This window comes from Poromitra crassiceps (genome assembly GCF_964638095.1).
Source record: "Poromitra crassiceps genome assembly, chromosome: 4".
In the NCBI taxonomy this organism is placed as follows: Eukaryota; Metazoa; Chordata; class Actinopteri; order Beryciformes; family Melamphaidae; genus Poromitra; species Poromitra crassiceps.
Genome location: NC_139626.1, coordinates 77,233,350 through 77,255,664, shown reverse-complemented (window position 1 = coordinate 77,255,664; position 22,315 = coordinate 77,233,350). Strand labels below are relative to the sequence as shown.

The following is a 22,315-nucleotide window of genomic DNA, read 5'->3' as shown; positions in this document are numbered from 1 at the left end:
TGAAGTTGTCAGTTATGGTTTCAGCAGATACCATATTATTCGGCCCTGGAACATAAACAAGAATGAAAAACATGAAAGTGTCTTCTTCATAAAGACACATATACCTTCACAATGTCAATAATGTGTTTCTCTCAGGATGCAGCAGCAGAGAGCAGACTCTCCTGAGCCCAGCTGTGTGTCCATGAAGAGTGACCGGTCTATGGATCCCCCTTTGAACTTCAAAGATGGACAGCAGTCTACTGACAAAAGGTATTTATTTCAGATGCTGTTGTCAGATTCACATCAAAGGAAAAGTAACACACAGTCGCACACCAAAGGTTGTGGTAAGGTGCCGACCACTGGGAGTGAACTTAAGTCGAAAAATGCGTTCCATTATGTCCATTATGCATCTATATTTATTGTATACTGTTGTCAGATTCACAGTCATCAGAGATAGATAGATAGATAGATAGATAGATAGATAGATAGATAGATAGATAGATAGATAGATAGATAGCTCTAGTATTTGCAGTGTGTCCCGCACCGTTGACACTAGTTGGCTTTGTCGGCAGCTTTGAATTGGCGTTGGATCATTGGTGACAGAAATCACTGTGATTGGCTGGTCAGGGGTAGCGAAACAGCGCACGACGGAGGCTCGGTCCTTCCTGCGGCCGACGTGGGTTCAAATCCGACCCGAGGTCCTTTGCCGCATGTCATCCCCTCTCACTCCCCAACTTTGCTGTTGGCCTAAGGCAGAAAATGCAATTCGGCATAGCGCCACCTACCGGCAACACAAAAAGTGGTTTACTTCGAGAATCGTCATATCGACTTCAAACTGGGGGGGTGCGCTTAGGGAGACCTGACAGAGTTCAGTCCCAAATTCGTGGGGCATGGGAGAAGTTGGGTTTAGGGTTAGGGTCTGGGGGAGCTTATGGTTTAGGCGTGAGAGGTTAGGTTTAGGGTTAGGGTCTGGGGGAGGTTAGGTTTAGGCGTGGGGGGGTGAGAGAGGTTAGGTTTAGGGTTAGGGTCTGGGGGAGGTTATGTAGTGTTGGGCAAGTTACTTTCAAAATGTAATATACTACATATTACTTGTTACTTTCATTTAAAAGTAATATGTTACTTCACAATATTACTTTCTGTGTAGAGTAACTCGTTACTTATTACACTATTTTTGCATTACTTTTACCAAAACAACAGTGCAGCAGCTAAATGACATCGTTGCCCCGGAACCATCCCAAAAATAATTTCAACCGCCTTGAAGTCAGTGTAAACAATCCAAAATTCTAAATGTTATCATTTTCCTTTGTTATTGTTGTCAACATAGTGCTTATTTGCATAAAAATACACAGTTTGATTAGGAAATTATTGTATCTTTTCGAAATATGTGCATTGATTTAATAAAATGTAACTCAATTTGTAACTTGAGTTACTTGACAAAGTAACTGGTATAATATTACTGAAATCCGATAAGTAATAAGTTATATTACTGAGTTACTGCTAAAAGTAATATATTACATGTAATATGTTACTTTTGTAATGAGTTACCCCCAAAACTGGGTTTAGGCGTGGGGGTGGGAGAGGTTAGGTTTAGGGTTAGGGTCTGGGGGAGGTTAGGTTTAGGCATGGGGGCTGGGAGAGGTTAGCTCCAGCGGGTCCACCGACACGCTGCACACTGCCTCGCTCAGCTGGTTCTGCTTGTGGGTTGTCGGCACTGCGGGCTGTCGGCACATAGACGGGGCACCGAATTTCATGCAATTCGGCATCGTGTCAACACAAAAAGCGGTTTATCTCAAGAACCATTTGTCTGATGGACTTCAAACTGGGGGAGTACGCTGCTTTGAACTGCCCAACAGAAATGGTGGCAACACGCATCCTTGTGGCACCCCACTGTAACACAAGCTCATCTGAATAGTAAAATAGTAAAAACTCTCTTGAAGCCACCATTCATGTTCATCTTAAAAAGTCGTTCTAAATGTGTGTCAATTTGCATAGTGTTAGAATCCAAATTCAAAATGCTTTTGATTGTTGTAGGTGTCTGGCTATTGGTCCATCATAGTGAGAGGTGTGTCCTCTGTCCCCCTGTGCCATTTATAAGCAAATTGTAGGAGGTTGAGTAGATTCTCGAAACAGAAGACTTAGGGCTCATTCAGACACAATCTGACGCTGGCATTGACCCTCCGTGCTCTATTCATAGTCAATGGGGGTAGTCCGACAGGCTCCGGCAGTGGGCGATGCAGGGTATGCATGAAAAACACGCATAGGTCGTACGGCGAGAGAGCTCAGGGCGATACAACTTTTGGGGGAGGCAGCCCTACGTCACGCTCCACTGGCCAGTCTAGATGCCACACACACACACACACACACACACACACACACACACACACACACACACACACACACACACCCACACACACACACACACACACACACACACACACACACACACACACACACACACACACATACAGCTCTGCTCTGTTTCACTCATTTCGTCTCTTCTTCTCTTCTCTTCTCTCTCAAAAATCGCAGCTGTATATCTGTTCTCTTTCTCTTCACAATAAAAATCCTCAGGTTAGTTGAAGGCTGTGTATTAAAATCTGCAAGATGAACAAACGGTTGATCTGCTGAATGGGACAGCGCAACACTGAAGTTGTCAGTTATGGTTTCAGCAGATACCATATTATTCGGCCCTGGAACATAAACAAGAATGAAAAACATTAAACTGTCTTCTTCATAAAGACACATATACCTTCACAATGTTCATAATGTTTCTCTCAGGATGCAGCAGGAGAGAGCAGACTCCCCTGAGCCCAGCTGTCTGTCCATGAAGAGTGACCGGTCTATGGATCCCCCTTTGAACTTCAAAGATGGACAGCAGTCTACTGATCAGAGGTATTTATTTCAGATGCTGTTGTCAGATTCACATCAAAGGAAAAGTAACACACAGTCGCACAGCAAAGGTTGTGGTAAGGTGCCGACCACTGGGAGTGAACTTAAGTAGAAAAATGCGTTGCCCACTCTGGCTCCATATGCATCTATATTTATTATATACTGTTGTCAGATTCACAGTCATCAGAGAGAGAGAGAGAGAGAGAGAGAGAGAGAGAGAGAGAGAGAGAGAGAGAGAGAGAGAGAGAGAGAGAGAGAGAGAGGAGAGAGAGAGAGAGACCGTTTTCCCACATGCGTACCGGAAAATTACCTGTAAGTCAATATCGGACATTTCCCTTCACACCTCTCCTCTCGCATATCGGAATCTAGCAGCGAAATTGCCTGTATGTTGGGGGGCGGGGCGGCACTGCAGAGCGGGTGGGGAGTGACGTGTCGGCAAAACTCTTGATGGTGAAATAAGTTTTCTTGTTTATCCGTTCACCTGCGTCGTTGAAGCACTTTTTACAGACTGGCTTCGTTTGATGTGTCCGGGCTTGCCTTCGCTGTCGGCAACGTAAGCAAAATACTTCCACATTTCGCTTCGTGCATTTGCTTCGTCTGTGTCCCTGTCGGGCTGACTGAAGGAGGAGGACGGACTGTGGCCAGAGAGCGAGCAGGCAGCAGAGAGGAGAGAGGGGAAAATCAGCACACCCACACATGAAGCTGACATAGGCTACTGCTCTTATTCTCACAAGATCATTTCGCCAGTTTGCTTTAATGTGCGCGAATGATTAGATTATGCCCGCTGGAACATTAAGCAACGTGTGTACACCTCGCCCATGAGAGTGTCGCGGGAAATGACTGGACCCGTTCTACACTTGAGTCCGCTATCGCGCATACCCGGTCTTCTGACTGGCTCGAAACTGGTGAAATCTCCGCGATGACGGATGATGCTTATACCGGCACGACAACTTTCACACATGCAGGCATTAGACCACGTTCCGGTCATTTAGCGGTACAAAGCGCATGTGGGAAAACGGCTATAGATAGATAGATAGAGAGATAGATAGATAGATAGATAGATAGAGAGAGAGAGAGAGATAGATAGATAGATAGATAGATAGATAGATAGATAGATAGATAGAGAGAGAGAGAGAGAGAGAGAGAGAGAGAGAGAGAGAGATAGATCGATCGATCTAGTATTTGCAGTGCGTCCCGCACCGTTGACACTAGTTGGCTTTGTCGGCAGCTTTGAATCGGCGTTGGGTCAAAGGTTGTGGTAAGGTGCCGACCACTGGGAGTGAACTTAAGTCGAAAAATGTGTTGCATTATGTCCATTATGCATCTATATTTATTGTATACTGTTGTCAGATTCACAGTCATCAGAGATAGATAGATAGATAGATAGATAGATAGATAGATAGATAGATAGATAGATAGATAGATAGATAGATAGCTCTAGTATTTGCAGTGTGTCCCGCACCGTTCACACTAGTTGGCTTTGTCGGCAGCTTTGAATTGGCGTTGGGTCATTGGTCACAGAAATCACTCTGATTGGCTGGTCAGGGGTAGTGAAACAGCGCACGACGGAGGCTCGGTCCTTTGTGCGGCCGACATGGGTTAAAATCCGACCCGAGGTCCTTTGCCGCATGTCATCCCCTCTCACTCCCCAACTTTGCTGTTGGCCTAAGGCAGAAAATGCAATTCGGCATAGCGGCACCTACCGGCAACACAAAAAGTGGTTTATTTCGAGAATCGTCATATCGACTTCCAACTGGGGGGGTGCGCTTAGGGAGACCTGACAGAGTTCAGTCCCAAATTTGTGGGGCGTGGGAGAGGTTAGGTTTAGGGTTAGGGTCTGGGGGAGCTTATGGTTTAGGTGTGAGAGGTTAGGTTTAGGGTTAGGGTCTGGGGGAGGTTAGGTATAGGCGTGGGGGGGGTGGGAGAGGTTAGGTTTAGGGTTAGAGTCTGGGGGAGGTTATGTAGTGTTGGGCAAGTTACTTTCAAAATGGAATATACTACATATTACTTGTTACTTTCATTTAAAAGTAATACGTTACTTTACAATTACTTTCTGTGTAGAGTAACTCGTTACTTATTACACTATTTTTGCATTACTTTTACCAAAACAACAGCAGCAGCAGAATGACATTGTTGCCCCGGAACCATCCCAAAAATAATTTCAACCGCCTTGAAGTCAGTGTAAACAATCCAAAATTCTAAATGTTATCATTTTCCTTTGTTATTGTTGTCAAAATAGTGGTTATTTGCATAAAAATACACAGTTTGATTAGGAAATGATTGTATCTTTTTGAAATATGTGCATTGATTTAATAAAATGTAACTCAATTTGTAACTTGAGTTACTTGACAAAGTAACTGGTATAATATTACTGAAATCCTATAAGTAATAAGTTATATTACTGAGTTACTGCTAAAAGTAATATATTACATGTAATATGTTACTTTTGTAATGAGTTACCCCCAAAACTGGGTTTAGGCGTGGGGGTGGGAGAGGTTAGGTTTAGGGTTAGGGTCTGTGGGAGGTTAGGTTTAGGCATGGGGGGTGGGAGAGGTTAGGTTTAGGGTTAGGGTCTGGGGGAGGTTAGGTTTAGGCGTGGGGGCTGGGGGCTGGGGGAGGTTAGGTTTAGGTGTGGGGGCTGGGAGAGGTTAGCTCCAGCCGGTCCACCGACACGCTGCACACCGCCTCGCTTAGCTGGTTCTGCTTGTGGGTTGTGGGCATGCGGGCTGTCGGCACATAGACGGGGCACCGAATTTCATGCAATTCGGCATCGTGTCAACACAAAAAGCGGTTTATCTCAAGAACCATTTGTCTGATGGACTTCAAACTGGGGGAGTACGCTGCTTTGAACTGCCCAGAACACAGACCATTTCACATCAAATCAAAAGTGATTCTCATTCTGAACAGTCATTTCATTGGTGTAAGGCTTCTGTAAGCGCAAAACAGAAATGGTGGCAACGCGCATCCTTGTGGCACCCCACTGTAACACAAGCTCACCTGAATAGTAAAATAGTAAAAACTCTCTTGAGGCCACCATTCATGTTCATCTTAAAAAGTCGTTCTAAATGTGTGTCAATATGCATAGTGTTAGAATCCAAATTCAAAATGCTTTTGATTGTTGTAGGTGTCTGGCTATTGGTCCATCATAGTGAGAGGCGTGTCCTCTGTCCCCCTGTGCCATTTATAAGCAAATTGTAGGAGGTTGAGTAGATTCCCGAAACAGAAGACTTAGGGCTCATTCAGACACAATCTGATGCTTGCATTGCCCCCCCTTTTTAGAGCACTTTATCTTACTATTTTAATCCATGCATCTCTATATTTTAATTTTTTATCCTAGTTCTGGTGATTTTATTGTTTTTATGAGTGCTTTTATGAGTGCATAGCTGCATTTTTTAGTCAAAACTATTGGTTGTGGTAACCAACTACATGCTCATTCATGTCCTGAGTGTCTTGTCTTCACTGTCGTATATGTATGTATGTTTATTTGTATCTTGTGGAGTGTGCTGATTGACCAGAATTAATTCCTGTCTGTCCTTGTGATGCATTTGGCAATGAAGTGTTTCTGATTCTGATCCTGTTCTCTTTCTCTTCACAATAAAAATCCTCAGGTTAGTTGAAGGCTGTGTATTAAAATCCGCAAGACAAACAAACGGTTGATCTGCTGAATGGGACAGCGCAACACTGAAGTTGTCCGTTATGGTTTCAGCAGATACCATATTATTCGGCCCTGGAACATAAACAAGAATGAAAAACATGAAACTGTCTTCTTCATAAAGACACACATACCTTCACAATAAATGTCCATAATGTGTTTCTCTCAGGATGCAGCAGGAGAGAGCAGACTCCCCTGAGCCCAGCTGTGTGTCCATGAAGAGTGACTGGTCTATGCATCGCCCTATTAGCTTCAAAGATGGACAGCAGTCTACTGATCAAAGGTATTTATTTCAGATGCTGTTGTCAGATTCACATCAAAGGAAAAGTAACACACAGTCGCACATCAAAGGTTGTGGTAAGGTGCCGACCACTGGGAGTGAACTTAAGTAGAAAAATGCATTGCACACTCTGGCTCCTTTATGCATCTATATTTATTGTATACTGTCGTCAGACTCACAGTCATCAGAGATAGATAGATAGATAGATAGATAGTCAAGTCAAGTCAAGTCAAATTTTATTTATATAGCACCTTTCATACACAAAGGCAATTCAAGGTGCTTTACAAAAAAATAATCGAAAAAACAAGCAGCAAAGCAATGCACATATAAAAAACACATAAAAAACACAGCCGACAGTTTTAGTTAAAATATATACTCAAATTAACAAACATGAAACATTATTTCTGTTTTAAATAAGTTACAAGGCATTCTTCAGTATTATTATTACATGTACAGTCCATTTGTTGGAAATGTACAGGAAAAAAAATAAAAAATAAAAAATTACAGGCCGAGAGAGGCAGTAGTTTAGTAGCAGTTAAAAGCAAGAGTAAACATAAAGGTCTTTAGCTTGGATTTAAAAATAGGCAGAGTAGGGGCAGATCTACAGTAATGTGTTCAGGGGGTTTGTTCCAGTTATGAGAGGCATAGTGGGAGAACGCGGCTTCACCATGTTTTGATTTGGTCCTCGGGACAATTAGTAGACCAGTGCCTGAAGATCTCAGGGATCTGGATGGTTCATAGTGTAGAAGCATTTCAGAGATGTAGTGTGGGCCTGACCCGTTGAGAGATTTGTAAACTATTAGCAGAATTTTAAAGTCTATTCTAAGATTTACTGGCAGCCAATGCAGGGATTTGAGAACTGGTGTAATGTGTTCAGCTTTCTTGGTTCTTGTTAGAACTCTAGCAGCCGCATTCTGAATGAGCTGTAGTTGTTTAATAGCTTTTTTGGGAAGACCATTGAAAAGACTGTTGCAGTAGTCTAGCCTGCTAGAAATGAAAGCATGAATTAGTTTTTCAAGATCTTGTTTGGACATATAGCCTCTAATCCTTGCTATATTTTTTAGATGATAGAAGGCAGATTTTCTTATAAGCTTGATGTGGGAGTTGAAATTTAGATCAGAGTCAATAATAATGCAAAGATTTTTTACCTGGTCCTTTGGCTTCAAAGATAGGGATTCGAGGTGAGCAGTAACTTTGAGCCTATCTTCTTTTTTGCCGAAGACAATTATCTCTGTTTTGTCTTTATTAAGTTGGAGAAAATTCTGGCACATCCAATCATTAATTTGCGCAAGGCACTGACACAGTGTCTCTATGGGGGCATAGTCATCCGATGAGAGGGCTATGTAGAGTTGGGTGTCATCTGCATAGCTATGATAAGCTATTTTGTTTTTTTGCATAATTAGGCCCAGAGAGAGCATATAAAGGTTAAACAGGACAGGACCTAAAATTGATCCTTGGGGTACCCCACATGTCATTTTGGTTTGGTCAGATGTGTAGTTGCCAATGGAGACAAAGTAGTGCCTGTCTTGCAGATAAGATCTGAACCACTCTAGGACCGTGCCGGAAAGCCCGACCCAGTTTTCCAGTCTGTCCAATAGAATTTCGTGGTCAACCGTATCAAAGGCAGCGCTGAGGTCTAGTAACACTAAGATTGAGATTTTACCTGAATCAGTGTTCATTCGGATGTCATTTATAACTCTGATAAGCGCAGTTTCGGTGCTATGATGGGGTCGGAAGCCTGATTGGAAGGGATCTAGGAGGTCATTGGAGGATAGAAAGGTATTGAGTTGTTGGTAGACAGTTTTTTCGAGTATTTTGCTAATAAAGGGAAGATTTGATATTGGTCTGTAATTGCTGATTATAGAGGGGTCGAGGCTACGCTTCTTTAGCAAGGGCTTAACAACTGCAGTTTTTAGAGATTTTGGAAAAATGCCTGTAAGAAGAGAGGTATTAATTATCTTCAGTATGTCGGTCGCCAGGCAACTGTTGACATTTTTTAGAAAGCTTGTTGGCAGGGTGTCTAGGCAACACGATGAGGATTTAAGGCCTCGTATCGTTTCTTCTAGTTTCTTGTGGTCAATGACATTGAACTGAGTCATGTTAATTAAGCACCTATTCTGTGGGTGCGGCGGAGCCACATTTGTTCTTGATGTGGAAATAGTTAGTCTGATATTTATAATTTTATCCCTAAAGAAGGTCGCAAATTCATTGCATTTGACATTGGATAGAAGATCAGGGGCAATTTGTGGGGGGGGGTTTGTCAGCCTGTCAACAGTGGCAAAAAGAGTGCGAGCGTCATTGGTGTTTTTGCTGATAATGTCGGAGAAGAAGAATTTTCTGGAATTTTTTAGTTCCTGGTTGTAGGAGTGAAGACTATTTTTATAGATGTCATAATCGATGTGAAGTTTAGTTTTCCGCCATTTGCGCTCGGCTTTCCTACAATCTCTTTTTTTGTTATTTACAGAGGGAGCGTTTCTCCATGGTGCTTTTTTCTTACCGGAGATTAGTTTAGATCTAATGGGAGCTACAGCATCAATAGCCTTTAGGGTTTTAGAATTGAAGTTATCTAGGAGATCATTGACAGAGGCTGAGGGGAGGGAAGGGGCCAGCGAGAAAGCCTCCATGAACCGTGTGCTAGTGCTCTCGTTGATGTGACACTTTTTGATGGTTTTTGACCGAGTAAGAGCGATAGGGGTGATCTTGAGTTCAAGAAAGATACAGAGATGGTCGGACAGAGCAACATCACTAGCTGAAAGAAACGATGACTCAAAGCCCTTGGTGATAAATAAATCTAGGGTATGGCCTCGATTGTGAGTGGGCCCAGAGACATGTTGTAACAGGTCAAAAGTGTGAAGGAGGTTATGCAATTCTTTGGCATTATTATCATTGGGGTTGTCAATATGAATATTAAAATCTCCTGCAATAGTTAAACAGTCATGTTCTATGGAGATTATAGAAAGGAGTTCTGAAAATTCATCAAAAAAACTACTAGAGTACTTAGGTGGTCTGTATATAATCAGTAGTAAAATAGAGGGAGAGCACTTCAGAACAGCGGCCAGATATTCAAACGATGAAAAGTCGCCAAACGATACCTGCTTGCATTGAAAAACATCAGAGAAAATAATAGCTACTCCTCCCCCCTTCTTACCGACTCTGGGGGCGTCAATGTAGTTAAAGTTAGGTGGGGCTGACTCATTAAGAACATATTCCCTGTTGTTTAGATCAAGCCAGGTCTCTGTGAGGAACATGAGGTCCAGTTTATGACTCGTAATGAGATCGTTTATTAGAAGCGACTTGCTTACAAGTGACCTAATATTTAGCAGTGCAGCCTTGATAGTTGCATTGCTGGGTTGATTTTGTAAATGCTTTTCAGAGTGTCCCTGGAGAACAGATACTAGGCTTGGTCCTGGAACAGGACGTGCTGAGAGATAATCTTTGTTTGTTCTGTAGCTAATCAGGGTGGGGATAGCTAGACATTTGATCGTTTCATGACGCTCTGTGACCTTGTTTTTGGGGCAGATAGATACATAGATAGATAGCTCTAGTATTTCCGTTGACACTAGTTGGCTTTGTCGGTGGCTTTGAATTGGCGTTGGATCATTGGTGACAGAAATCACTCTGATTGGCTGGTCAAGGGTAGCGAAACAGCGCACGATGGAGGATCGGTCCTTTGTGCGGCCGAAACATCTTTCTGAAAATAAGTAATTATTTTCTCTGTATTTTAGGATTAATGAAAACATGAAATTGTTCTTCATATCTTCTTCTTCATAAAAACACAGATACCTTCACAATGTTCATAATGTTTCTATCAAGATGCAGCAGGAGAGAGCGCATGCATGTCCTGTATGACCTAATACATCATGTCTTCTCAACAGAGTCGACCAGGAGAGGTCAGAGGTTTCCAGTGGTCCGACTGCCCAGGAGCATCAAACAGACCTGGACTCCATATTTATGGTGTGTAAAGGATTAACAACACCTTTGACTTCAGCTACACACAAACACACCTTGTTCTTCACCATCACCTGAAATCAACCTGTTACAAAAAGGACAAAGGCTACGGTGTCACAACTAGTTGTTACGATTAGGAGTTACTCAGTTATGCCTAACCTAATCATCATTAACCCATTTCAGACGGGATGACGTTCGCGTCATTCTCCCTTTAAAGACGGGATGCCGTTCGCGTCAATATACCTTTGAAGACGGGATGACGTCTACGTCAATTTGTAGTTTAGCTGTAGTTTTTCGCCTATTTCCGGTCTCTAGGCAAATGAAATCATTCAGAAAACACACGTGGGGTCTCGCAATGCATTCTGGGATTGTTTTGGGAAGGAAAAGTTTTTTTTTTCTTCACTTTGAGCGGATCTGTTAGAGCGATGGAGGAAGAAAATAATATTAGCGAAGGAAGCGATTTTGAAGACGCGGAATATTCTGAACATTCCACCGTTGATGAAGAGTTAAATGATGACCCAGTTACAGACCCCGATTGGCAGCCCTTGGACAGAGATCAGTGGGTCAGAACTATGTTTCAGGATGACGATGACGATGAGTCTGACGAAGAAGACCAATTCGAAGGCTTCCATGGAAACTGGGTAACGGAGCAGCGCTGTTACCGTCCTGTGCCGGTCAAAGCGTTCAAAAGGGTGCCCGGGGTGAAAAGCGGTGTTGGCTTACAAGCCGATTCCACACCTCTATTTTCTTTCGAGAAAATTTACACGGAGGAAATGTGGGACCGTCTTGTCACGGAGACGAACCGATATGCCGACCAGAGACGCACAATTCCCCCAGCCAAAAAAGCAGCCAAGTGGACCCCGGTAACAGTGAAAGAAATGAAAACATTCATTGGGCTGTGTCTCGCCATGGGGATAATGAAACTTCCCGTCCGAAGAGAGTACTGGCGGCTATCCAAAAACATCTTCAAAACCAACTTCGGCCAGAATATGTCCCGGGACCGATTTGACGCCATTTGGAGGTAGGCTAAGAACAATAATATTATCCTTGTTATTATAACCATTGCGTGATATAGATGCGCCCCATTGAATAGGATGCGCTATATAAATAATAGTAGTTTGATAGATAAAATGTAACATTAGTACCATTGTTATGATGCCCTAAGGGAAATGAAATATATTGCAAATGTATTAGAGGTGTAGTGGGAGTATTGCCATAGTAGCGAGCTTATACACTGGGGTAAGAAACCCCTGCTGGGCTCGGCTGCTACACCTATTGTGTGTGGGCAAACACCTAGTAGGCCTATTGTTATTCAATTGTCAGGAATGTGGAGAGAATGCGCTTCACTCTTTGCACCAAGACAGACACTGCACTTAGACAGACCCTGTAACCCTCAAGTGTAACTAACCTATATAATGATATAGCCTACAATTTTTCATTTCATCCAAGATGTGTCTACTTGTATATAATATACAATACAATATACAATATTGTATACAATATACAAGACATTATATTGTTTATAATATATTGTAATATGTGTCTAATTACCCCCCCTCCCCTACCCCCCCTCTTCCATCCTCCCCTCTCTCACCTCTTCAGATACCTTCACCTCCAAGATAACAACGCACGAGGCGACCCAGCTGATAAGCTCTGGAAACTGCGCTGGTACCTGGACTTCCTGAACCAGCGCTTCCAGGACCTCTATGAGGTCAACGGCACAGTCAGCATTGACGAATCAATGATCAAGTTCAAAGGCAGGCTTGGCTTCCGGCAATACCTGCCAATGAAGGTACTGATCAAATTGTCTCACCTCTATTTTGCCTATGTAACCTGCATCTTTTGGTAATGTGTGAAATAAACATTCATTCATTCATTCATTCCAGCCAACCAAATGGGGCGTGAAGGTTTGGGTGATGGCGGAGAGCTCAACAGGCTACGTTCCGCACTTCAAAGTAAGGAAAAAAATCAGCACACCAAGAATATGCAAATATGTATTCTGTAATGTGTTGTTATTTGAGTGACCTTTCAAGCACCCAAGGCCCTTCCTCAGACTTGTGTTTCTTCTTGCAAACTCCCCAGGTGTACACAGGACGTGAAGCGGCGCCGCAGACGGGCCTGGCACAGCGCGTGGTGCTGGACCTCGCCAAGCCATACAATGGCACCTTCCTGTCCATTTATATGGACAACTTCTACACCAGTGTAGAACTCCTCCAGGAGATGAACGGCCTTTTCCTGTACGGCTGTGGCACCCTTCGGGCCAATAGGAAGGGGCTGCCGAAGGACCACAGCCTGACAAAGAGGGCTGCGCTGGGGAAGCACGAGTTCCGGGTGGCACAGCAGGATGACCTCACCTTCTGCGTGTGGCAAGACACAAAGACGGTGATGGTCTTGTCCAATCACCATGACCCCAGCGCAACAGGGACTGTAAGGCGGAGGAGAGATGAGACCCACCGGGCTGATGTGGTAGTGCCCGCTTGCCTGGCGGACTACCAGAGCCACATGAAAGGTTTGTTTTACAGATTTATGTTTTATAAACAAAAATTAAAATACTGTAAGCTTATATTCACTGAGGTCATTTGAGTGAAAATGTACGTATGTAAACAGAGTTCCATGTGTGTTCCAGGTGTGGATCTCCTCGACCAGATGATTGGATACTATGGTTTCGATCATCGGTCAAAGAAATGGTGGCGGCGTGTGTTCTTCTGGGGCCTGTCTGTGTCGTGCTACAACGCCTACGTTGCAGCCAGGTCTGTTGGAGGAAGGCACAAACATTACAAGGACTGGCTGGAGACCTTGCTGGAGGAGCTCATCACACCGGTGACAAGGAGGGCCCCTCCTGTGATCCCTCCTCCTTCTCCTCCTCCTCCTCTGTCCCCAGCTTCCAGACCAGCCTCTCCATTTGGCTCTCCTTCCACTCCAGAGAGCAGGGGAGCCTCCCCAGCACCAAGCACATCGAGGAGGGCAGCCTCCCCAGCACCCAGCACGTCAGGAGAAGCCACAGGTCCCCCAATGCACGACTTCGGGAAGGTGTTTGAGAAGCGGAAGCTCTGCAGGGAGTGCCAGTTGTTGCTGGACAAAAAAGATGTAGTAGGCAGTGGGCTAACTGTGTATGGCTGCATACAGTGTGACCTGCCTGTCCACATTGAGTGTTTTGGAAAACACTACAGACATTTTTTGTAAGTGTTTGCTAAACACTAGCTGACACTTTAGACACTTGCCCCTTTGATGGTAAATGGACTGCATTTTTTTTTATGGTTGCAAGGGGACACAAGGGGGCAGTGTGGAGCACATTTTTGATTTTATTTGAGTGGTTTGGAGTGATTTGTTGCTTGTTTTTTCATACGTTTTTTAGTTTTTTAAAAATTTTCTGTGTTTACAGCAATATTTGACAATGCTATTGAATTGTCATACCAATAAACACCTTTTACAAGGAAAGCCACATGTGTCAGCTCTCAAATGCCTTTTAAAGTGTGTTTTTATCTTCTACAGAGGCTGAGATATCACTATTTTAGTAGGCGTTGACATTTCTATGAAAAGTTCAGGATTTGGGGGTCTATTATCAAATCGGACTTAGGTTTTAGAGGCTATTTTTTAGGCGAAAATAGGCTGAAATGGGTTAAGGCTTAACCAACAATGTCCTCCCTCACCATTAGCCTTTAGCCCTAATGTAAGTTGAAATCTCTACCCCTAGTGTACTGACGTGAGAGTGAAACTTACTTATGTGTTTGCAAGTCAAGTTTCAAGATTTGTATTGTCACTCTGTTGTACAAGTAGACACGTGTGAAATGCTTATGCTGTGGGCTCCGTTACATAAGCTTGGTACGTACAAAATCACAGCAAACAACAAATAAGGCAATAAGGCAACAGTTAACTAGGGCAAACAGTGTAAACAGTGTACCCTATGTAAAGGGCAATTAAGGCAAACAGTAAAATAATAAAAGTAATTAAGTAGAAGTACTAAAGTATTAAAATAGAGTAGGATAGAATAAATATAAAAAAGTGTCCACAGTGTCCAAAAGTGTCCACTTGTCAGTGGAAGGGCTCTATCGTCATAAAGGCGGTCATTTTGCGTTAGCGCACGTTATGTGCCCGAATAGCGCCACACGCAACGCTAATTGTGGGCGTGTTGCCCCGCTGCGCTTGGCGTCACCTCGGCGCACACCTCCATATAGGCGTGTTCCTCGCCTGCTCGTACGCCCCGGAGAATAATATTCATGTAGGATATAGAGTTGTCTCCATGCGAGCAGGCGAGGAGAGAGAGAGGGGAGCAGACAGAGGTGCAACCAGCAAGACAGAGAAGCTCGCGATGTGTCACCATGGAGGATTTCCCCTCTCTCATCAACAGCACTGTGCTGGAGACAATTCTTCCATGTCCCAAAAGTGAACTGGAAGAAGCGGCCAAAACAGAGGGACCGAATGGGAAACTATCCATCACTCAGCTAAATATATATAGAGTCATTTCGATGTTGCCAGATACTATTGACTTGCTTTGTGGCATCTCCAGACTCTTTCACATCTGTCACATGTAGGGATGGGACTCGATACCCGGGTGGACCCGGGTATCGATAAGCCGAAACCCGAAAATCAATAAGGTCCGACCTTATCGATACTGTTATCGAGTAGTGGCTGCTGCGCTGCACTGCGCTGCTGGTCCGCTGCGCAGAGTGCTTCCCCTCTCTGATCTGTGCGCTGGATTCGCTGTGAAACGCCCTGTCACTGACTCAGTCAAGCCTGTGTGCTGCCGTGTCGTGCACGTGATTGACTGTAATACAATTTTTAATTCGATTAAGGATGGAATCACGTGCTGCTCCTTTGATCATTCATTTGGTTGCGATTGCGAACACAGACACAGGAGGAAGTGAAGCGACAGGATGGCTGAACATCTGAAACGCTCAAAAGCTTGGCTTCACTTCACCAAAGTGAAAGACAAGCCTGTAGCCAAATGCCAAATCTGTGACAAGCTGATTGCTGGGTGGAAACACATCCTCCATGAATAAGCACCTTCGTTTGCCATCAAATAAAAGCGAAACCTTTGACTGTCTTCGCAAGGAAACCCCGTCTGCTCCAATCGCAGCATCATCATCATCCACCCAAGGTATGCATTGTCCACGCCTCCACGGCAAATCCCGTTCGTTGACATAATCCACTTGATAAAATAATCCCAAAATATGCGCTTTCAGGCAGTGATGAAAGTTCCTTGTGCCATGCGTCCTGCTCTGTGACAACTCATGACATGTAGCCTACCGTTGTCCCACCATTAGGAGGGCAAGCGGCAATGTAGCCTAATAGCCTACTGTAGGTGAAAGTGGGTATAGAGCATTGATTGTATATATTAGGTATAGAGGCTATTCTACCCAGTGTGGATATTCAATGTGTTTTCCGTAAAAATAAAAAAAATAAAAATAAGCCCAAATAGTTTGCAGTCCACAATAAATGTGTTTTCACAGCAATATAAAATTGAGAGAGGGAATTATGACCTGTTTAACTCCTAACAGCTTGTTATAGACTATACAAAATACTAATGCCAAGATTTTTGTTTCAATCAAAGCAAATATTTAAATGAGAATACAACCATTAATTTTATAATAATTTGAATGGGGCTTACCCACTATTTGCATGTCATGTGGGCCCTATTCCTTTTAAAATAAATGCACAGCAACAGCATCAGCAGTTTTTGTTTATTGGAGACGAGGCTAATCTTTCTGTTCAGAAATGAAACAGTCACAGACTCACAGTTAAGCAATAAAAAAACAGTTCTGTAAAAAAACATGTCGTCATGTCTTTCCACCAAATAATACAAAAGAAAAGTATCGATAGTGGGACCCGGTTCGTTAAGCAGACTCGAAAATGGTATCAATATCAACAAAAATTAACGAGTCCCATCCCTAGTCACATGTGCTCTACAGGATGTCGGGCCCTCAGGGCAGTGAGCACAGGGCACACTACAGGACGTCGGGCCCTCAGGGCAGTGAGCACAGGGCACACTACAGGACGTCGGGCCCTCAGGACAGTGAGCACAGGGCACACTACAGGACGTCGGGCCCTCAGGGCAGTGAGCACAGGGCACACTACAGGACGTCGGGCCCTCAGGGCAGTGAGCACAGGGCACACTACAGGACGTCGGGCCCTCAGGGCAGTGAGCACAGGGCACACTACAGGATGTCGGGCCCTCAGGGCAGTGAGCACAGGGCACACTACAGGATGTCGGGCCCTCAGGGCAGTGAGCACAGGGCACACTACAGGATGTCGGGCCCTCAGGGCAGTGAGCACAGGGCACACTACAGGACGTCGGGCTCTCAGGGCAGTGAGCACAGTCAAGTCAAGTCAAGTCAAGTTTATTTGTATAGCACATTTCATACACAGAGGCAATTCAAAGTGCTTCACATAAAATGGTTGACAGGAAAATAAAATAAAAGAAGACAATAAAATGGACATTTAAAAGCATCACAACAAAACCTAAAAAAAAAAGTATAAAAAGTGCATTAAGCAACAGGCGCAGCAGTTGCAGAAAGAGCTAAAAACTTATAGAGGACTCATTGGGTTTGCATAGTAGCTGTCAGCAGTTAAAAGCGACGGCAAACATAAAAGTCTTTAGTCTATTTTTAAAAGTAAGTAAGGTTGGGGCAGATCTGAGGTCTTCAGGCAATTTGTTCCAGCTAGCAGAAGCATAGTGGGTAAATGCAGCCTTCCCATGATTTGATTTGATCCTAGGGACAGTTAATAAGCTGGACCCTGTTGACCTAAGAGTTCTAGACGGTTCGTAGCGTGGGAGCAATTCAGCTATGTATTTTTGGCCTAGGCCATTAAGTGATTTATAGACTAATAACAGTATTTTAAAATCTATTCTATGACTCACTGGCAACCAGTGTAAGGACTTAAAAACTGGAGTGATATGATCAGCTTTCTTAGTCTTCGTTAGAACTCTAGCAGCAGCATTCTGAATGAGTTGAAGTTCTTTTTTGGAGAGACCAGAAAAAAGGCTATTGCAATAGTCTAACCTACTATAAATGAAGGCGTGAATTAGTTTTTCTAGATCTTGTCTGGACATGTATCCCCTAATTCTTGCTATATTTTTAAGATGATAAAAAGCTGATTTTCTAATTGACTTAATGTGGGAGTTAAAGTTGAGATCAGAATCAATAATAACTCCAAGATTTTTGACTTGATCCTTAGGCTTCAGGGATAGAGACTCAAGGCGTAGAGTGATTTTAAGCCTTTGTTCTTTGGGGCCAAAGACGATCACCTCTGTTTTGTCTTTGTTTAGCTGTAGGAAATTCTGGCACATCCAGTTATTTATTTGATCAATGCACTGGCACAATGATTCTATGGGGGCATAGTCAGCTGAGGAAAGAGTTATATACAACTGAGTGTCGTCTGCATAGTTATGATAGGCTACTTTGTTTTTTTGCATAATTAGGCCTAGAGGGAGCATATAAAGGTTGAAGAGAACGGGCCCCATAATGGATCCTTGAGGCACCCCACAAGTCATCCTAGTTAGGTCAGATGTGTAATTGCCAATGGAGACGAAGTTCTTCCTGTCTTGAAGATAGGACTTGAACCACTGGAGGACTGTACCCAAAAGCCCAACCCAGTTTTCCAGTCTGTCCAATAAAATTGAGTGGTCAAAAGTGTCAAATGCAGCGCTAAGATCCAGTAGCACTAGAATCAAATTTTTGCCTGTGTCTGTGTTCATTCTGATGTCATTTATGACTTTAGTAAGCGCGGTTTCTGTGCTGTGATGGGGCACAGGGCACACTACAGGACGTCAGGCCCTAAGGCCACCCTCATGAAGTCTGTTTCTGATTGTTTGGTCAGAGATATTCACACCAGTGGCCTGCTGGAGGTCATTTTGTAAGGCTCTGGCAGTGCTCATCCTGTTCCTCCTTGCACAAAGGAGCAGATACCGGTCCTGCTGATGGGTTAAGGACCTTCTACGGCCCTGTCCAGCTCTCCTAGAGTAACTGCCTGTCTCCTGGAATCTCCTCCATGCTCTTGAGACTGTGCTGGGAGACACAGCAAACCTGTTAATGGCATGTATTGATGTGCCATCCTGGAGGATTTGGATGTGCAGCCTCTGTAGGGTCCAGGTAGCGCACCATGCTGTCAGTAGTGACACTGACCTCTGTAGGGTCCAGGTAGAGCACCATGCTGCCAGTAGTGACACTGACCTCTGTAGGGTCCAGGTAGCGCACCATACTGTCAGTAGTGACAGTGACCTCTGTAGGGTCCAGGTAGCGCACCATGCTGCCAGTAGTGACACTGACGTCTGTAGGGTCCAGGTAGCACACCATGCTGCCAGTAGTGACACTGACCCTATAGCCAAATGCAAAACTAGTGAAAAATCAGTCAGAAAAGATGAGGAGGCAAAACATGTCAGTGACCTCCACCTGTAAAACCATTCCTGTTTTGGGGGTCGTCTCATTGTTGCCCCTCTAGTGCAGGTTGATCATTTTCATTTCCAAACAATGTGGCATCCTTTCATTCCTAACACATTACCCAGTCCATGTCAGGAAAGATATCCAGCATGATTTCCCCCCATTAAGATCTGATGTGTTTTCAAAGTGTTCCTTAATTTGTGTGTGTGATGTAAAAAAAGACAAAAGAAGAAGAAAAAAAGAAGAAATTTCAGGCGACCCTATTTGAATTCTAGGCGACCCCTCTTAGGGTTGCGACCCAAAGGTTGGGAACCACTGCACTATTGTGTGTGTGTGTGTGTGTGTGTGTGTGTGTGTGTGTGTCTGTGTGTGTGTGTATGTGTGTGTGAGAGAGTGTGTGTTATTTATTGAGGAGTCTCGGGGCCTGTGGAAAGAAACTATTCTGCATACGGTTTGTGCGTGCTTTGGGGACTCTGTATCTTCTCCCTGAGGGCAGCAGGGAGAACAGGCTGTTGTGCAGGTGGGTTGTGTCCTTGATGATCTTCCGGGACTTCCTGAGGCACCGCTGGTTGTACAGTTCCTGCAGTTCTGGCAGCTCACATCCTGTCACGTGCTGGGACACGCGCCTCACCCTTCTCAGCTCCTTGTGGTCCATGGTGGTACAGTTCCCGTAGCAGGTAGTGAGTGAAACAGTTGGTCAGCAGACTCTCAATGGTGCCTCTGTAGAAGTCCCTGAGGATTTTGGGCCATCCGCTGTGCTCCTGTTGGGGCGGTATGCAAATTGTAGGGGCTTGTGGTTAGTGGGAGTGTGGGGCGGATGTGTGATATGACCAGCTTAATTTAATTTATTTATTTGTGTAGGGACAGATCATACATAATGTTTAACAAAAGATCTGATGTCCTGTGCCACAGCATTTATAGCCCAAGGCTAATTTGCAATGCCCAATGTTTAGTTCATCCGACAGGATGGGGGAGGTGTTTGTGGTGTGCTGTTTCTCCCCCTTGAAGTCAGAAGCAGCATGGAGTCCTTTGGGTTTTTGGAGTCAAGTTTGGACTCCAGCTATGAGTTATCTCTGTTTAGGCAGGGTAAAGATTACAGTCCATTAATTCACTGGTCTTTATCTTCTTCTTGATCTTCCCCGCTATCTGTTGTGGCATGGCTCTGAACCGGGGCACGGTTGGCTTGGTGATACACAGCTCTGTGGCGTCTGCTTGAGGTGGACCATGTTGCTTGTTCTGGTTTTCATTTAAAGTCCCTGGAAACCAAAATCCACAAAAACGTTCTAACTATGTTATTTAGGGTCTTATGTTAGTAATTATGTGTCCCAGAAATTATTATACATTACTTTCAACCCAAAGCCTTAAAATCGCCACTTTTCTACAAGATTCTACAAAGTACTTCCCCATTGAAGACAGCAGTGCGCGAGGTGCTAAAACGCAGGAGCTTATGACGTCATAAGCTCTATATAACCTTTGTACACGCGCGCAATCCGCACCCACCCTCCTTTTGTCCGTTCTTTGCCCCCAGTGACAGCGCTCCCTCGCTGTCCGTCTCCCTCCCACTCTGTGTGCCGTCGTGCGCTATGCCTCTCTCTCTCTCTCTCTCTCTCTCTCTCTCTCTCTCTCTCTCTCTCTCTCTCTCTCTCGGGACTAGTGAGAGAGAGCGAGAGACACACAGGCTGGTGACGCAGGTTACTCTCTCTCTCTCTCTCACACACACACACACACACACACACACACACACACACACACTCGTGCTGTGTAACTCGATCTCTTTCTCCGTTTCCCTCCCCCCCCTCTGTCTCGCGCTCTCTCTCTCTCGGAAAACCTGCTGCAGATGGGACACGCCCACACAGTCCGCGGGAGAAATACACTCTAAAAAATAATGATTTTCTCATGAGTTTTGCCACGACTGTCAAACATAAATTTATATACTTTGCAACGTTCATCATCGTTCAAATTTGGCTGGTGGCTTATTAACATAGGGTCCTGTGATGTGATGAACTCAAAATGCTAAATAATAAAGAAATATTTCTGGTTTCCAGGGACTTTAAAGGATGCTTGGTAATAGTGATAGTGTTGCATGTACAGTAGTTGATCAGATATCCTATTGTTGATGTGCTGTCCTCAAGAAACCGTAGCTTCGTGTCGTGTGTGACCATCATAGCTCCCGGTGTCACTTCGGCGTCCTCAATCAGTATCACCTGCGTCGGCTCTCTCGCTTAACTTTGTAACTATTTGGTAACTTGTCCCCCAAATATGATGTCAGTACTTTCACTGCAGCGGTACACCTCCAGTCCTTCAATAATGTAAGCAAAATCCTAATAAGTACTAAGAATAAGAAAGAAAGATGGATTTCTAAAAATTAAGTAAATTATCTTGGACTAGTGTCATGATTATAATTTTCTGCTTGGGGAGTATCATATAAAACATTCAGTTCTCACAAAGAATTGTGACATAGTAACATGGGTCCACAGCCCAAAGATGTTCTAGGACGGTTCACAAAAACGCCATCAAAATTAAAAGTAACGGTTGTTTGGCCGCTAGAGGTCGGGGCCCAGGCAGGCCGGAGATGAGGCGAGGACGAGGCTCTCACAACTCGCTACTGGGGCGACTCGGTGGCCACGCCCAGCTCGGTAACCAGGAAGTAGCTGTGGATTGAGGCAGAAAGTGACATTCACATTCAACAATTTTAGAACCATTGTTGTGAAACTAGAATGTTTTGCGCTTTGGGTTAACATTTCTATTTCATAATTATTTGTGAGATCATGTTGAATCTCCATGCTGCACTCTTTAGATCAGTGCGGGCTTTCACTCTCTGTAAGATGTATTTGATTTTGTGTTTTGTCTGCAGATTTTAGTATGAAGGTTTAATATGTATATTATTCTGTTCCAGCTGCTTGAGGAGAACATTGTCACCTTTGTGAAGAAGGAGCTGAGAAGGTTCCAGACGGTTCTGAGTCCAGATGAGGCAGAATGCTCAGAGAGTCAGAGGGAGGATGAGGAGGAGGTGGACGGTGTGGAGGAAGAGCAGAGGAGGAGCAACAGAGAGGCTTTTCTAAACATCACACTGCTCTTCCTGAGGAGAATGAAGCAGGAGGAGCTGGCTGAGGAGCTGCAGAGAAGTAAGAAGCTTTCACAGCTTTAATGTCATGGAGAGAGAGCAAAGATGGTGGAGAATGAATGAAT

General features: G+C 44.2%; 3 protein-coding genes across 3 annotated transcripts in view; all 3 read left to right on the top strand.

Annotated features, from left to right (window-relative positions):
* LOC310775953 (uncharacterized protein) overlaps window positions 1-10,826 on the top strand; it is a gene marked incomplete at its 3' end in the record, with an annotated part of 62,385 nt that extends 51,559 nt beyond the window's left edge. The window contains exons 4-7 of the mRNA XM_083636075.1: window positions 136-249; window positions 2,758-2,871; window positions 6,690-6,803; window positions 10,676-10,826. Coding sequence (XP_083492201.1) covers window positions 136-249; window positions 2,758-2,871; window positions 6,690-6,803; window positions 10,676-10,826 — 493 coding nt within the window. The remainder of the gene's footprint in view (window positions 1-135; window positions 250-2,757; window positions 2,872-6,689; window positions 6,804-10,675) is intronic.
* A 114-nt stretch (window positions 10,827-10,940) lies between these two features.
* LOC310774394 (piggyBac transposable element-derived protein 4-like) lies at window positions 10,941-14,190 on the top strand. Its single transcript, XM_083634462.1, has 5 exons — window positions 10,941-11,769; window positions 12,351-12,540; window positions 12,635-12,703; window positions 12,831-13,257; window positions 13,375-14,190. Exons 1-5 carry the CDS (start codon window positions 11,174-11,176, stop codon window positions 13,929-13,931), a joined length of 1,839 nt encoding a protein of 612 aa, XP_083490588.1. The 5' UTR covers window positions 10,941-11,173; the 3' UTR covers window positions 13,932-14,190.
* A 7,935-nt stretch (window positions 14,191-22,125) lies between these two features.
* LOC310775952 (protein NLRC3-like) overlaps window positions 22,126-22,315 on the top strand; it is a gene marked incomplete at its 3' end in the record, with an annotated part of 36,174 nt that continues 35,984 nt past the window's right edge. Inside the window, exon 1 of the mRNA XM_083636074.1 lies at window positions 22,126-22,251. Within this exon, the coding sequence (XP_083492200.1) occupies window positions 22,215-22,251 (37 nt within the window). The 5' untranslated portion in view covers window positions 22,126-22,214. The remainder of the gene's footprint in view (window positions 22,252-22,315) is intronic.

Coding starts and splice junctions, on each gene's coding strand:
- LOC310774394 (XM_083634462.1), top strand. CDS start 11,174: ATGGAGGAAGAAAATAATATTAGCGAAGGAAGCGATTTTGAAGACGCG. Junction 11,770..12,350: donor CGATTTGACGCCATTTGGAG/GTAGGCTAAGAA, acceptor TCACCTCTTCAG/ATACCTTCACCTCCAAGATA. Junction 13,258..13,374: donor CTACCAGAGCCACATGAAAG/GTTTGTTTTACA, acceptor TGTGTGTTCCAG/GTGTGGATCTCCTCGACCAG.